The sequence below is a fragment of the Eucalyptus grandis genome, chromosome 9 (genome assembly GCF_016545825.1).
Source record: "Eucalyptus grandis isolate ANBG69807.140 chromosome 9, ASM1654582v1, whole genome shotgun sequence".
NCBI classification, from domain to species: domain Eukaryota; kingdom Viridiplantae; phylum Streptophyta; class Magnoliopsida; order Myrtales; family Myrtaceae; genus Eucalyptus; species Eucalyptus grandis.
In genome coordinates this window covers 1,010,897-1,028,136 of record NC_052620.1, presented here as the reverse complement: position 1 = coordinate 1,028,136, position 17,240 = coordinate 1,010,897, and the positions used below count along the sequence as shown (strand labels likewise).

The 17,240-nt window shown below is 37.7% G+C and overlaps 1 protein-coding gene across 2 annotated transcripts; it reads left to right on the top strand.

Annotated features, from left to right (window-relative positions):
• The first annotated feature begins 10,117 nt into the window (after positions 1–10,117).
• Positions 10,118–16,940, top strand: LOC104418010 (probable magnesium transporter NIPA6). Of its 2 annotated transcripts, XM_039302102.1 has the most exons (9): positions 10,124–10,738; positions 10,842–10,898; positions 11,123–11,213; positions 11,332–11,492; positions 11,595–11,722; positions 11,860–11,997; positions 13,002–13,094; positions 13,203–13,320; positions 16,294–16,940. In XM_039302102.1, exons 1-9 carry the CDS (start codon positions 10,618–10,620, stop codon positions 16,422–16,424), a joined length of 1,038 nt encoding a protein of 345 aa, XP_039158036.1. In that variant the 5' UTR covers positions 10,124–10,617; the 3' UTR covers positions 16,425–16,940. The 2 variants fall into 2 exon arrangements, with proteins under 2 accessions (XP_039158037.1, XP_039158036.1); XM_039302103.1 differs by lacking the exon at positions 11,860–11,997 and having other exon boundaries at positions 10,118–10,738.
• Positions 16,941–17,240: the final 300 nt, after the last annotated feature.

Sequence of the window (17,240 nt, the reverse complement as noted above, 5' to 3'; positions counted from 1 at the left end):
ACACGTATTTTTACTAGGTTTTAATTTTTTAGTTTGTTCGGTATAGGCCATGCTTGTACAGGAGGCCATTTGCTGTGCACTTTAATAAACTGTGAAGGCGAGACAGATTACTTTGCGTCTCTCTATTTTTGCCCCCTTTTTTTCTTTTTTGTTTCTTTGGTTCTAGTGCAGGCTAAAGAAATATCGGAGGACATTCAAAGTCCTCCGACGTCGAGTCCAATGCCCATAATACCGAAACTCCAAGGACTAAAAAGGAGAAGTCAGCTTTCTCAGACTTAAGGTTTCGGTTCAGGTAAAGGGAAATCTCTATTTTGTTGTGATTTAGCGTAGCTCTAGGCCGGTCTCGATTGCTTCATTTATTTTCTTTGTTCAATTTAGTATCAATAAATAAAAAATAAATAAAAAAACTGCATTTTATGTGGCATTGAAGGGATGCGATTCTTGCGTATCCCTTGGATAGTGTGTAGGGACGACTTACTCTGTTGCATTGATTTCATTTGTCTCGGAGCTCCTTTCTGCGTCTTCTCCCCTGCTCGCTCTCTTTGAAATTTTACTCTAGATCCGACGACCATGTCCGGACGACCGCTCGCCGTTGTCCTACTTCTACGTTTGGTCACTGCTGCACCAATGAGTTTCAATTTCTATCTGCACCTCTGTTTTGTCCTGACGCTCGCCAATTCATGCCTCCCCAACCACCACCAATACAGTGGCGAATTTCCATTGACACCACCAACCACTAGATGAGATTTAGCAGTCTCGTTAGCGTCCCAACATTTTAAATCAGTCCGTCAATCATTCTTTTAAAATTTTCCCACTTCAATTATTTGAAATATCAACTGAACTTTACTTGTTTAATTTTATTGTTCTTTGTTGATGTTCCCAACCTAAATTCATCAACACGGAATCTTCTAAACCCAAACCCTAGACCCTAAACCAACTAGCAGCATTTGAAACGAACAAATAACGATTTATGGTGAAAAGTAATGAGTTGCTGATTTCGTGTAGAATCTTTTGAGGATGTGAAAAGGTTGTCACAAGACCACACCTAAAAGGTTTTAGGGCTTATAACTTTCAAACTATGTGATTACCAAAAAAATTCTTGCATTTTTTATAATCTGAGTGATTCTAGGGGGATATTCTTGACTAGATAACAAGACTGATGATCTGAGCCAGGTCAATATGAATCATCTGCAGAACACGTTTAAATATGATGGTGGTGCTCCCCTGCTACGCAGGTCCTCTTGAAGAATTGCCAAGATAGGTATTGGCACTAATGTTTCAATGAATTACTGGTGGAGGCGGTACCTTGCTCTTTTTGTGCTATTCCATGGTACTGCTCCAAGCATTGCCAGCTACAATCAAGACATTGATCAAGAAACTATTGAAATATAATAAGCGAAAACGACAAGATCTTACAATTTACGTCAATGCGAAATCACCAGAGAAATAAACGAAAAAAATAAGGACATTAGAAATTTACATGGTTTAATCCGAATATCGGTACTTATGTTCACGGAGAGAGCCAGTAGCAAATAATCCACTGTAATCAGAGAATCAGAGTTTATAATCGCTCAAATATTCAAGTGTTTCCTATACCTAAATTTAACTTTCAACTCAAAATATTTATAAATAAACAACTCATTTGGATATAAACGTATGCTACAAAATTACCGAGCGTTCAAGCTCAAAATAGAAACGCTCTATGTATGCCAAAGAAACAAGAACAGCTTCTTTATTTACTTTCACGTACGTATCTTCGCTTCAGCAAGCGGCGCTCCTTACGGCTTCTCTCTGTGTGCGGCTTGCAGCTTCTCACGAAAAAATCTGATAGAAATATGCGTGTGCCCAAGCGGTCAAAACTTTGACCTAGGGCCCACCTTCTATTTTTCTTTTAGGCTTCACCCCCACCACCAGGTTTCCTTTTTCTAAGGAAATTCGTAACTGCAGGGATTCTTTTCCTTTTCTATTTTCTTTTGTCTTGATTCGCACGTCCCATAAAAAAAAATTAATCTAAGCAAATCACATTTTTACAAACGCTTAAACTCGAAATATAATTTAACAATTAAGAAATAACATAAAAGATGTTGGCCTTCACGTAGAAGTTCCTAGAGAGATTGAAAATCCTATCAAGAAAAAGTTAGTTCTAAAAACGGGGAAGAGCAAAGTCTTGAGCACTTTCCAGAACAGACGTGAATGCCTGGAGATAAAAAGCTTTGGTATCTCATGACCTAAATTAAATTGTCAAGTTCTTGAACCTTTTTTCATTATCACGAGCTGCGTGAGTATCTCATGGACGTTTTTAATTGCAGGATCTTTCTTATGGTTACACTGAATTGGCGGTGGAAGTTAAACTGGAACTGTGTAAAAACGCAATTGTACAACTTTTTTTTCTCGTCTTCTGCGATCTCACAGCCTTGGCCTTCGAGTAAATCCTTATTTTGTATCTCAGGTCTCTGTCTCTCTCTCAACACGTGCACGCAGGCATTTGTATTCTTGCAATCATAAGCTCGCATGGACACTGGGATGCGTGAGCACACTATGGGGCGCCCTGTGACATGAGAAAGATGAATGTTCCTGCCTATTTCTCCTTCTTCACTCATGCAACTAACACTACGTCCTTCCAGGTGCAGTTGGGAATTTTATTTACTTCTATCCGGTGAATAATGCTTCGCACCCATTTTGTAGATGCAGATTATCATTATTATGTGCTAAATAAGGCTCAGTTCTATGGCTATCATCCGGATGAAATCTAGTGATCTCAATGCTCTGCAAGATCCTCAAAGAAAATTTTCATCTAATGGAGGTGCTTCAGCTATTATAATAGAACAGGTTTCTCCTAATAGTACGCTCTTTCTTCAAGCCTAAGCATTTCTAATGAAATGTCATTGGAGGTATTTTGACAATCTTCTTTTCGCCTATTTATTTCCAAGCAGTATATCACTTTTCCTGTAACAAAGTAGAATAAGTCCCTCCGATGTTATATGGTCCACTTTGGTAAGTATTATGTAGGTCAGCGTTGGTCGAGCTATTTTTTCTTATGTGGTCTGAATATTCAAGAAATAGGAACAAGGGAATGTTGATGCAGATCTTTTGAGTGTACTTTGTTTTATTTTCCAAAATTTAACAATGGTGAAAATGTTATTCTAAATTGAAATAATGACAAAAAAATCAAATGATTTTATCCGTTTGTATTATTTATATATATTTTGAAGGATTTTAAATGTCCGTGTTCAGTTATGAATATATATATTGAATATCGGATCCAATAAAAAAAAATACAGTTCGCCTCAAGCAAGAGCTTTTTTTTTTTTTTTTTTTTTGGACAAGTTATTGGAAGTCTTTTGGGAATCATTTAAATTATTGAACTGGGGAAAAAAGGTAAGAAAAGGAAGAACAAGTTTGTCAAACTGCTCTTGGCAATAACATTGGTCTAGTGAATCTCGAAACGATTCCCGAGTCCCTTTCATAGTCTCACTTTTAATTTTTCACTTAAATATATAACCATTTTTTAAATATATTTTTAGTTCTTTTAGTCAATGTCGAAAGGTCCCATGCTATGGCCATGCATCTATTTTAACGCCAGCCTAGGCCCTCAAGGGCACATAGGCACACAACTGCGTGTCTTACCCGTCTTGGTTCATCATCGTCAAGACTTCCAATGCCTCTGCTTGGGCCACACGACCTTGCTTTTTTTACTCTATTTTCTCTTTCTTTTTATCTGAAATATTTATATATTTTGATGAGATTGTGATTGCGTGCGTACCCATGAAATTCATTCGTTCAACTTTTCAAATCGAATTAGAATTGCATCTACTCGGTTCATCTATTTATTTTATCCCGATTAAGGAAATCCACCTCTTCTTCTTTTTAGCCAAAGGAGACTCTCCTTGTGAGTTGCAAAGTTCTGCTTCTCCCTGGTTTGCGTTTTTCTTCATTAGTACCTAAAGTTGGGTTCTTTTCTAGATAATTTAAATTAGTTTCACACTTTGCATTGCAAGAACGATGAGCAATGTTTAATTGGTTCCATTCTTAGTTTGGTTGTCACGATCGACATGATTGGAACACTAATTAAGAAGCTCAAAACATTAATGACCAAAATTATCTTTGAGCATGGGCACCTATAAAATAATCGAATGCAAGTCATACGGTAATAAAGAGTTCATTGGCAAGATGCTAGGCATGTCACACGTTTATCAATTACCAACACTTTTTAAAATAGTATCGTTATTATTTGAATATTTAAATTTACCAACTGTTCCAAATATTTAACAGCATTAATTTTTCAAGGTCACACTTGCCAATTTTTATCATATTTTTCCAAGTTACCATGTGAATGATTTACCAATACTTAATTTAATTAGCTATCAACATGTTAAACCCATCAACCTTACCAAAAAAAGCATGTTAAACCCATCAAATAAGATTAGTAATATCGTGTGAAAGTTAATAGGTTCATATACGGTTCATGATGATAACCCTAAACTCCAAACCAGTACACATGTAATAAAATTTCCCCAAACTAATTTTTTGACCACTAAAAATCCCAAACTGGTGCACCTGTGATAAATTTACTCTCCATTAACTTCCGTTAAATTTTAAATTTAAATTTGCTTTTGTGGATGACACATGGTGCCGTGGTATGATGATGTGGCAAGTCCACATGAAAATCCTTAGAGTTAACACCACAAAAAAATCCCAAATCGGTACAGTCAATTCTTCTTAGGTATATTGATTATGCAATTCGAATGACTCTTTTGAAGCTTCTCAAATACATGAGAAGAAAAACAATCTTATTTAGTGTCATTTTTGTAATAAAATTGGACACTTGATGAAAGATTACCTGAAGCATAAAGCTTGATTTGAAAAGAATGGTAAGACTTATGTTTTAGTGTGTTTTGAATTAAATTTAAGTTCCTCATAAATCTTAGAGGATTGATTGTAGTGTCGCCACTCATGTTTCAAATATGATGTAGAGATTAATTTCGATTGAAACCATAAAGCCAAATGAGAATTATGTGTTCATAGAGAATGGAAACAAAGCTTACTTGTCAGTTAATGTTAGATATTGGACATTATTTGAATTTGTTTTGAATCATTTATGTACCTATATTTTCCCTCAAATAAGTTTCTTTGCCAAAACTTGATGTTGCAGGTCTTTCTTTTGAGTTTATTTATGGATTCTTCTTTTTATTTAAGAATAATAATATCATTGGAACTAGAATTTTATATTATAGTCTCTACAAGATTAAGCTTGATAATGTTTCCATCGAAAACTTTACTGACATTGTATCATAACATCGGCGCTAAACACAATTTAGTCGATGAGAATTCTTCTTACTTGTGGCGTAAAAGTTAGGTCACATATCCAAACAAAGAATGCAAAAATTAGTGGGCAATGAAATTATTCCGAATTTGGATTTCACAGATCTTGGAGTGTGCACTGATTTATTAAAGGTAAACAAACAAAAAATACTAAGAAAGGTACAACAAAAAGCATGGAGTTTATTGAAATTATGCACACTGGTATATGTGGTCCTTTAGGTGGAGAAAGTTACTTTATCAGCTTTGTTGATGATTTTTCACGTTATGGATACATTTATCTATTACATGATAAATCTCAATCAATATAAGGGTATATCGAAGAAGTTAAGAGGCAATTAAATAAAATAGTGAAAATAGTAAGATCATATAGAGGTGATAAATATTATGGAAAGTATAACAAATCAGGATAATGTTCGAGTTCATATGATAATTCTTGAAAGACATGGTATTTATGTTCAATACACGGTGTCCAATACATTTTCGCATGCATAACCATTTTCTCGGCCCTACAACACCATATGTCACTGTCCACATTGAGCTTCACACATTCAAATTGAGCTTGATGCAGACTTATTGTCCAAATGTTCATTGCTGATAACTGTAATGATGTGAACTTAAGGCTATCATTTCCCGAATGCAGGACTCTTAGTAGATTTTCGAGTTATCGGATGGGGCACATGTTTAACAAAGTAGCGTGCTTATGCATTAGCAAAGAAGGGTCAAGTGCGAAGGAGGAGTGCACATATGAAGAAACACCGCCGGAAATTTCCCAAAACCTACAACTATTTTTTAGAAACTATTGAGTTTCCTAGACATGCTTGTTGGAACCAAAAAGAATAATGAAGACATTGGAAATGTGACAGCCTGAATTTCTGCTTCTATTTTCAATTAAATAAATAGGGCTTTTCATTGACGCGCCTATAGTGCTGTTCTCTGAGCCAATCACTCATGAGATAACTAGACTATTTGAGAAAGTCATTGAGGGATTTTAAGGCAATAAACTTGAGAATTCGATCAGGAATCGACTACTCGACCGTGTTAATCTATAAGGGTCATTGCGGCACAGTCAAAAATCTATCAGAGATCGGAGATAGGTCGATTCGACTGAGGTGTGTGATTAAGTGTGAGTGATTCCACCTAATTATAAAGTTCTCGTTGATCGATATTAGACCGATATTTCTATCGTTTTGGTACCCTGTGCCCATATTTAAAATCTTGAGGTTTTCACGGTAACCGAGAGTCGTCAATGAATTGAAAACGTACATTGTGGCTCGAAAATAATCGACCACGGGTTAATTGCCCTAAAAATTCCTAAAAGCTATCCATTAAGTTAAGTCATACTAAAATCACGTCAGATTAAAATTAATTGTAAAATTTAACCCGATTTTAGAAATTGAGAGTCCTGCCGTGTCACGATCAATTCTAGGAACATTGTTTCATCCTTTCAAGACTTTTTGACGAACTTGAACTTTGGTGGTAAATTCAAATGCAGCAAATTAAGTTGAGAAGGGGAAGGACCGCATTTAAGTGAATTTTTAGTCTTTAATGCAGAACGGTTAGAGATGGGAAATATAAGGATTTAATTGAGGCCTTACCATTGTTACATAAGGCCATTAAATTGCAAAGTACTAAAGTGAAAAGCTAGTGCAAGGACTGCAAATTCGGATGACCCAATGCCAAGAGGGATTTCACCTTCATGTGGGTTTCATTTGAAGTAGATAGGATCACTTTTGGAGGAGTAGGACCCATGTGGCCCATGACTTCCAAGGCATTTGGACTAAGGTGTGACTTTGAAGAGGGGAGACCCTCCTTGGCCTTGTTTTTCTCTTTTCTTTCACCCCAACCGTGCGTATTTCTTCTCCCCCCTCGCTCGATTGACTCTCTCTCTCTCTCTCTCCCTCTCTCTTTCCTTTCCTTTTTCCTTTCCTTTTCCTGCCGCAAACTTCCTTGTCCTTGTCCTCTTCGAGTTGCCTAGTTCTGCTTCCTCTTTGCCGACCGAACAGCAACACAAAAATAGAGCAAGAACTCTGTTTTGTGCTGCTGATTTTCGAACCAGTAGAGCCCCACCGACCAGCCTTTGCCCTTCATGTTCTGGTTTTCGCTTTTGTGGCACCGCACCGTCACTCACTCCCCTCCACAGGTAGCCCGTCGCCCCTCCAAGTCCGGCGTGCTCCCTGCATCCCTCTGCCAGAAGCTTCGCCCCTTTGCACCTGGCTGTTGCAGCCACTCCTCCGCCCATCCCTCCTCTGTTTTGGTGCACCAGCCTCACCGGAAACCACAGTCCCTTCGCCTTTACTGCCGCCCCATCGCAGGGACTCCAGCAGCACCTATCTAGCCCACCAATCGACCAGTTAGCCCCGCCGAGCCGCTGTCTCACCCTCGTGGTCCCTGTGCGCATTTGTCTAGTCGCGACCAACAAGGGAAGCCGCTTCTCGACAGTGAGCCAAGAGCCTTGTTGGCTTGCTCAAGGCTGACTGGACCTCCTCCGGCATCAACCGGGAGTCAAAGCTTGCTTGCCGTTGCCGGAAGTCTCTAATTCCCAACCTAGGTGAGTTAACCTCATAAGTTTTTATTAGGGGTTAATTACACTTATTAAGGGGTGGATTAGGCTTAAGGGTGATTAGTAATTAGTCTAGTTAGATTAAGTCTTAATTAGTTAAGTTAGTAAATAGGACTAGGTGGTTAGTCTAGGTAATTACTTTAGTTAGGCCATTTAGTTAGGGATTTAGTTAATAGTTATAATAGTTAGTTTAGGAAGTTATTCTAGTGGGTTGAATTAGTTAGGTATTTGAATAGTTGGCTAAGACTATGATCAATTTATATGGGTAGTTTAATTTGATAAGCATCGAGTAATTAAATAATTAATTTAAATGATTTAATGATAATTTAATTAATTATTTAATATTTTTCAGAAATTATACCGAAATAGCCGGTGACCGGAATTTTGTGTTGATTGCAGTGGTATGTTCAATTTATGCGATTGATTGTTAAATTATATAATTGAGTAAGATTGTAAATTTTGAGTAATTATTCCAAAAGGTAAAATTTTGGTATTTAATTAGAAAATACCGAGTGTTGAGTTTTGACATCGAAAACTGTGTTTAATTACTATATCAAACAGTGGGATTTTTAAAAGGGATGATACCAATTTTTTGAGTTGATCTAATCGTGTACCCACGCACGATTATTTTACGATGTATTTTAATATGAAGAAAATAAGCTAGGACCACTATTTTAATTGAGGCTTTTGAGTGCAAAGCACAGTGTCCCAGGTCGAAATTGGGTGAATGCATGAATAATATGAGAACCCGTCACGAGCCTTTGTAACCAAACGATGCTCTTTCGAGAATGCCCTAAGTCTACGAATGCCGGTCGCAGTGGAGGTTAGATCGATACTCCTATGAGGAATGCCATTTAGATGTAGACGTTACCGTGCTTGATGGTGTGAGACGATGCCCGGCTACATCGGAAGACCGCTAACTATTGGGTCGGTCATGGCTGGTGGGTCGTAATTAATTGGGATGCATGAATGATTGGATTAAGGGGCTTGATTAGGAGACGGAGTTGTGTGGCACAGTATGGGACATGTCATAACAATTTGGTCTGGTAATTGAGACCCACGTAATTTTGGTGATATATGTGTGAGACGTGCCAATGATACATGATGTCAATACAAATATATGTGTGAATTGAATTGTACTAACGTACAGGGGAAACTTGGTGCGAGATAAGTTTCCAAGAGTGTGTGGTTAGATTAATCATGGGTGTACTTTTCTCCTAGTCGAGATTTAGGGCGTGGACTCGCTGAGATGTCGTCTCACCTCGTCGTGGGCTAAATTTCTCAAGTCCCTATATGGAGGAACGCTAGGTGAAGTACGAGGTTCCACAAAAAGTGGAGTTTAGGTCTTACTATATCCCCTAACGGGTTTTGACGGGCTTTCCATTGGAACTGGACAGTGGGTGACACTTCACCCTATGGATATCGAGAAGTCTGATAGGGTCGTAGGGGACTCAGTCCCGTGGTCGAGGAGCTTAGAGCGTAGATAGCCTAGTAGCTCTTCTTTTTTAAATAGACCCACATTGCGTTAGACTTTTATGTATTTAAACGCTGCTGTACGATAAGGGTGTTTTGTGAAAACTTTATCCTACGTTTCTATCCCACTCTTATGTTGTCTGGAGATTGTTATTACATTTTCGCATGTGCAATAAAATGAATGGATCGGCGATATTTCCTGAAACATCGCAAATTTTATTGACCACCGAGAGATGTACATGCGCTTGACAGGAAATTTGGATAAAGTGCACAAGTTCGAGGGAGAAATTGTTAGCAAAACACCAATGAGACATTCCGCACTTAACACACACGTACGAAGTCTTTGAGCATTCCTTCTAGCAACATTAAAACGAATCAACAAAAGTCCACAAAGCTAAAAGAAAAAACACATAAATAATAAATAAGACAAAGACATGAAGTCTTTACTCCAATGAAAAAACCTCACTCTTTGACCAAATATATATATGAAATATGAAAGCATTTATTCCTTATTGAATGGTGGAGGGACCACCCAAACATAGTTCACCATAAATCATATTGATTTTCTTTTGTCTCCAATCTTTTTTGATGCCCACCATAAATCAAGACACAAGTCATGAACGTGTTCAAATCTAACAATCAATTTCATATTATTCTAGCAAGGAAAAGTATTACAGCTGATGTACATGGTAAGTAGCCATTTTCTGGTAAGATTCTTAAGTGACTGGTCTTTCTCGTACAGGTGGGCACGGGGCATTGAGGACTGAGGAGGAGATCCAGCGGAGAGACCAGGCCAGCCCTTGTCTTTTCGGTTTTCTTTTTAGTTTTGCTGTCAAGAACGAAGGGCCACGCCTCCCAAGTGGACTGGCAGGTGAGCCCTGTAACGACCCACCTCCCTTTCGCCTCCCCCTTTCGCCTCCCATCCGAGAGAAGCATCAATCCACCGAAGAAGAAGACTACCCCCGAGAAAGGGTCGTGAAAAAAGCTGCTCCTTTTGTCGATCTCTTTCAGAATCGAACGAGACCCAGAAGACAACTGGAGGCTTGTGCTTTGGGTGTTGAATCTTTTAACCCTTTTGCTGCGTTTCCTTCCGGGAGCAAAGTCTGGGCTCGCATCGTGCCGCACTGTTGAGTGGTACCCACATCAGATTTCTGTCAACTTCCCTCGAACGCCATGATCACTCACATCGGGAACTGAAGTCGAGAGCAAGAGGGAAGGGACACACATGTTTGTGCAGACCCAATTGCGTGTGAATAGATTAGATGTACTCGAGCAATTTGATAGGGTTCATACTGGCACTGGTGTCCAGTGCCTTCATCGGCTCCAGCTTTATCATCAAGAAAAAGGGTCTTCGCCGAGCCGGCGCGAATGGCCCTAGCGCGAGTATGCCTTCTCTTTTCTGATATATAATAGTCCGTTCCATTGCGATGGAATTTTCATGTTGTGGCTAATCGGGTGCCTTAATGTGCCTGCAAATTGATTGAAGGCGTTGGAGGCTACGGTTACCTGTTGGAGCCCCTGTGGTGGATCGGCATGATCACTAGTAAGCCACTAATTCCTCAGCTTCTGCTACATTGCTAGTCTATTTGTTCTTCTTAGGACGGTTTTGCTTTATGCTTTTACCTCAATTCTGGACTTAATTTGATTCGCTTCCAAAGTTGTCTGATGGCAGAAAATGGGAATCTCTTTTCCAAAGGTGTCCTTCAAATTGTTCTATACTGTGGTCAAGTTGTGTGGCTGCTTAACTGTTGTTTTGATATTTTGCAGTGGTTGTGGGAGAAGTAGCGAATTTTGTAGCATACATATATGCCCCTGCTGTGCTCGTGACTCCACTTGGCGCATTGAGTATCATTGTTAGGTACATTTTCTATTCATGTGCGGTTCCCCTGTTTGGTGCTTGTCCATACATTTTATTGGTTTGTAATGCATTAACTTTCTTGACTAAGTTTGGTTTATATCTGAATAATGTTGGGCAGTGCTGTTTTAGCGCATTTCCTTTTGAATGAGAAGCTACAGAGAATGGGCATGTTGGGTTGTCTTCTTTGTATTGTGGGTTCTACAATAATTGTGCTTCATGCACCTGAAGAACTGTCCGTCGATTCTGTGGAAGAAATATGGGAGTTAGCAACTCAACCAGGTTTGTCATTGTAAAATTCACTCTAGTGCTAGATGCTAACAACCTTCCATTTTCCATCCCATTTCCTTTGACTGATTAAGTTGATTTTGTTTACGCTTTCAGCATTCCTTTTGTATACAGCGTCAGTAGTTGCAGTGGCATTGGTGCTGATACTATATTGCGCTCCTCGCTATGGTCAGACAAACATCTTGGTTTACGTAGGAATTTGCTCTACTATTGGATCATTAACGGTAACAAAATTGCCTCTTCAGCTTTAATTTCTGAGTATTAATTGAGAGTTCAGTTATTCTTGATCGATGCATATTAGATCTTTTAGTTCCCAATACTTTCACAAACTTCAAAAATGATCCATAGTGGTATCTTTCAGGTTATGAGTATAAAAGCAATCGGCATTGCAATCGAACTCACTTTAGAGGGCTCAAATCAAGCTGTGTATTTTCAGACTTGGATTTTTGCGATGGTTGCGGTGACTTGTATTATCACTCAGTTGAACTATCTAAACATGGTATGAACTTTTTGTATGGTTATAGCTTTGATAAAGTTTATTATTGTGGAAGTGCCTGAAGGCTGCTCCATTCTTCTTTTCTTGAAGTTTTTCTGTAGCTTAGGATAGTTCTAATTTGAATACGTTGAGTTTTCCTCTCTGTTGGGGTAGGGGAAGACTAATCTTAGATGATCTTGTCCCGTTCAAATTTCATGTTCTTGAGCTCTTTAATCCTGTTTACCTATTTAATAGTGGTTATAGCTTTCTTCATGTTGATCGTTATGCATTCTTCGTTCTCCATATTGGTTTTTCTAATGTAGTTTTCATGTTTGCATGCTTACACCGGTAGATCATTTCAGGTTAAAACTCTGCTCAGTCAATTTCTGATTGTGTTTACTGGAATATGGATACATGGATGGCACAATTTGTGTTATTGTTGTGTCCACTGGTCATGAACCTCTACCTAATCTCCAAAACGCTTAGTGAGGAAATGATGCAAATTCAGTTGCTTCTCTATAACTAAGTTTTGTCAAGTAGGGATTTTGAGAAATATTAGACATTGCTCTGAAATACATTTTTATCAATCCTATCTGACGTTTGTTATTATTAATTTTGTAGCCTTTTCCCATTTTTCTTGCCTGCTTATGTTTCCCTTTCCACGCTTTGTATCTATAGCCAGGTTATCTTCTTGAATTTATATGACTGTGTGTGTGCACTCCCTATCCTGATATAGGACAAGAAATAGACTTTGCCTTACCTATGTGTGATTACCTATACATTTGTGCTTATTGTTGTTGAATTTTCTATTTTCTTTTTCTTTTTATCAACCCTGTTAGATGTCCTTAACGAAATACCCGAGAAATGAAAATAGTAAGAACCAGCAGAAGAATGTCTAGACTGTGTTGCTGAAATCGGCAAGTTTCCAGGGTATTTAGGAATTTTATACCAAATAGACAGTGTTGTGTCACATATTTGATTGTCATTATACTCTAAAAATCATACCTATTTGCTTGGCATCGCTGCAGGCATTGGATACTTTCAACACAACTGTTGTTTCTCCGATATATTACGCCATGTTCACAGCTTTTACAATCTTGGCCAGTGCAATAATGTTTAAGGTATAGAAACAGGATGACATGTTTCCTTTTTTTGTTTCTTTAGATTCTTTAATTGTTATAGGGAAGAGATAGAAAATGATTTCTAATATAGATTTACAAAATGTGAAGGATTATTCTGGTCAAAGTGCGAGCAGCATAGCATCAGAGCTTTGTGGGTTCATCACCGTGTTATCAGGGACGGCTGTATTGCATAGTACAAGAGACCCAGATCCTCCGCTACTTACAGGTATACATCTCAAATATGTTAATCGGACCCTCATGAAAGAAATATGTTGCTTATGTCATCGCGATATGTTGAACTATTACTCATTCACTTCACATGGTATATGTGGGGCTTCTTTGCAAAACTGTCATGATTAAGCAAAGACTAAACTTAATTTTCACCAAAAGTGTATTTTAATAGTTTTCTAATAACTAAGATGGAAATAAAAAAGCACATTCAGTAGAGAGCTATACGTGCCAATAAAAAATTAAACTAGCAAAAAGGCCACACAAAGCCGCACAAACTTCTCTCTCTCTCTCGCTAGGCCATGAAAACAGGGCCGTCGCTCATTGGAGTCAAATCATTGGTGGAATATGTTTCAAATTGGTGAAAGAAACAGACATGGAAATAGAGTGAAAGCAAAAGAACACAAAAGGAGGGAGAGGAAAAACGAGTTAACACCATATTAGAGAATAAAGAGGATGTCTTTCATTTCTAGCATTTTGCACAGGGACTTGAATCCCAAACATAAAAATCAAGCAGAAAAGAGAGTCCAGATATTATTTTATCAATTTCTTTGCCATGTTATTTGGATATACATTATAGGGCTTATAGTACACTAATTGCGGGATAAAGGGCAAGTGGACCTTATATCCTGAATTTATAGGCCTTGCACACTCTTATTGAAGCACTTGAGTGACTTATTTGTTTCAGTCATTGATATGTCTAGTGCTTACTTATTTCTTCAAAAACTTTTCGCCACTTTTGCTACTGAAAACGACCCTCCACTGCAAGTTATATGTCACCTTGGCAAATCTCCATGACCTCTTTCAGAAAAGAGCTTGATTGGACAAAAAAAAAATTGTCATTCTCCAGCCAGGAAGGGCTTGAACATAGATTTCCAGCTTATATATTTTTGATCCTCCACAACAATTTTGCCACTAACTTGTTGAACATTGGCACCTTCACCAAGTTGGCTAGATGAGAACAGTCTTCAATCAATTGGAGGAAACTTTGGATCAAGACTTAATCAAGCCCTCTATGAGACTTCTTTAGTATCTTCATCTCCAACAGTCCTAGGCTTTCTAAAATATTTTCAGGATTCTGAACCTCTTTAAAAGATTTGATAAAAATTTTGACCTAACGTCTTCTGGTAAGCCTTGAGAAAGCAATCTTGCTGTAATTTGTACTGCATCCTCCTTCACATCTTTAACTGACTGAAGGTAGACTCCTGAACCTCACACTCTGTCCTGTTAGCATGAGAAACAACAGCCTCCAGCAAAGATGTTTGAGAAGATTCTCTGAAAGCTCTTCTAAAAAATCTGTCACTCCACTTTTAATATCAGCTAGTGGTCAAGAATTTCATCATCCATCACCAACTTCCAAATCTGGTTGTGTCTCCCTTTCAGTTGTGGATATTTGAAAGAGTGTTATGGTGTTGTTGCATTCTTAAGTAGCCTTTAATTTTGCTTTCAACTGGTCGTTCTTGGCCAATTCTTGAGAAGATAGACAACTTCGGGATGAGAATATTTCTGCATTTAATATCATTACATTTCTCGCTAGCAGCTTTGTTATTCCCCTCAAGGAATTGAGCTTTTTACCTATAACAAAGCTCTGAATTACTTCAGCAGAGTACTTTCTCTACCATGGATTAATCTTACGTGGTCCAAAAAATCGTCCATTTTCAACCACATTGCCAAATTTAAAAGTTTATGCATGTCCTAGGAATTATAAAAGAGAATGGTCTATTGATATTTTCAACAACCTTGGCTTTGCACTAGAGATCCATGTAGTTCTTTATTAGATGCCCTTAAGTTGAGAACCCCAAAGATCTTCCTGTAATGGAAGACCAATAAGATTAAATAATTAAATGGGTTAATACCCTGAAAAACCCTAAACTGGTACATCTATGACAAATTTATCCAAAACTATTTTTTTGACCACCAAAAACCCCAAACTGGTATATCTTTGACAAATTTACCCAAAATTGGTACACTTGTGATAAATTTACCCTATGTTAGTTTTCGTTAAATTTTGATTAAGTAAAATGACACGTGACAGTTGACTGATATATAAATTTGTGATTTTACACTCTATTTGTCACAGTTTACAATTTTTGTGATTTTTTTCTGGTATTAATTCAATTTACCGGAGTGTATATTTATCACAAATTTACCAATTTAGGATTTTTTGTGGTTGAATAAATTAGTTTTTGGTAAATTTGTCATAAATGTACCAGTTTATGGTTTTTATTGTCAGTCGGGGTAAATTTGTCACAAATGTAGTAGTTTGGTGTTTTTCATGGTCAAAAAAATTGTTTGGGTAAATTTGTCACAAGTGTACCAGTTTGGGGTTTTTCAGTGTATAACCCTTTAGAATATGGAGATTTTGGAGTATGATCAATTAATTTTTTCCTTCATTTGATTAACTTATTTTCTCACTTACACTTCATTAGAGGAAACCAAACACTTTATTTTGCTCTGTTAATGGCCATTATGTCTTGCATTTCTTGCTTGACACATCCTGTCATATATACTTGACTGGAACGGTAGATATGGGCACGTACTTGATCATGTAATAGGAAAAAAAGCAATCTTGTTGAGAACGTAAGGTGTTATTCCATAACTCTTAGGAAGCAAACTTCATGAGATATAAGCCTTCTTTCCTCTATCAGAATGAACAGTCAATGGGCTTTACTCGCTCAATAAACATGCAGATCTGACTTATGGCTAGAATGGGAAACTTGGGTTGCACCTACTCATTACCATTCATGCTTTGTTTGGAAAGTGTGTAATGTGACATATACAGCAGTTTTGAGATGAATAGATTGTATCATCTCCTCTAGAAGTGTGCCTCTTTCTAGATTTCCTTTTCTTGGTGATGGAGCATCATTTATCGAGCTGTCTGCTGATTTGAATTCCTTGTGCCCTACTGCCCTAATTTGGCTTGACATAAGAGTGGAATCTGTGGTTTTTTAATAACATCAACACCTTGCAGATTTATACACGCCATTATCTCCAAAAGTATCGTGGTACATACAAGGAAATGGTGAAGTTTGGAAGCAAAAGGATGAAGACGGCTCATCCCCTAGTTTCATAACAATTCTTCGCCAGGACTATTTTAAGTGAAGGTGTAACCAGACATGCTTAGAGGAGAGGCGTTTGGAAAAAATCATCAGTTTGACCCACTACTCGAGAGAATTGATACATGACTCAACATGATCTCTGAGTATTCAAAAGACGCAGTGAAGTTCAACTCTTGACTTGCCAAATCTCTTGTTTCCCTGCTCAGCATGGCCATTTAAGCCATGTAACGTAAGTGCCATCAGGTGAAAACATTATCCTTGCCTTCCCTTCTTCGGATTTGTCCAACAAATGAGTTTTGCTGCGTAATGTTTTGAGCCTTTAGGCCACAATTATTTGTTTGTTTGAGGCCTGGGATTCACTTTAACTAATTATTTGATTAGACACAGAATATGCATTTGTAAATTATTTGTGGCTGCTGGTTTTCCTGGTGTACATTGCTTGTTTACGAAGTCCTGTAGGGTATATTTTTCTCAAGTTTGTTATATGTGACACTTAGATGAGTGAAAAATGAAATATTATTGGTGACAGTGTCTATTTAAAGCATAAAGATTGTGCTTATTTATGCTCTTTCAAGATCTTTGGCTTTAGCAGTCCATATTGTATTGCAAAGTCCTTTTATTTTCCCCTTTTTTTGTGAATTAATCTTAAATTACATCAACAGAATGGAAAACAGTTTGAGGGCTGGGATATGCTATTTCTGTAACTTTTCTCCAACGGTAAGGAAAATCTTCATGCTCATAGAGATTAGGTTGTCGGAGAATCCACTACTTGTGTCTGATGGGCATAACTTTTTAATTGATTTGAGACCTTGGTACATTTGTCTCGGCGTAATTTGTGTTATTTCAAAGTCATTACACT

Excerpts from the sequence above, each read along its gene's own strand:
- LOC104418010 (XM_039302102.1), top strand. The coding sequence starts at position 10,618 with ATGTACTCGAGCAATTTGATAGGGTTCATACTGGCACTGGTGTCCAGT. Across the intron at positions 10,899-11,122 it reads GTGGATCGGCATGATCACTA|TGGTTGTGGGAGAAGTAGCG; the intron begins GTAAGCCACTAA and ends GATATTTTGCAG. Across the intron at positions 13,321-16,293 it reads AGATCCTCCGCTACTTACAG|ATTTATACACGCCATTATCT; the intron begins GTATACATCTCA and ends AACACCTTGCAG.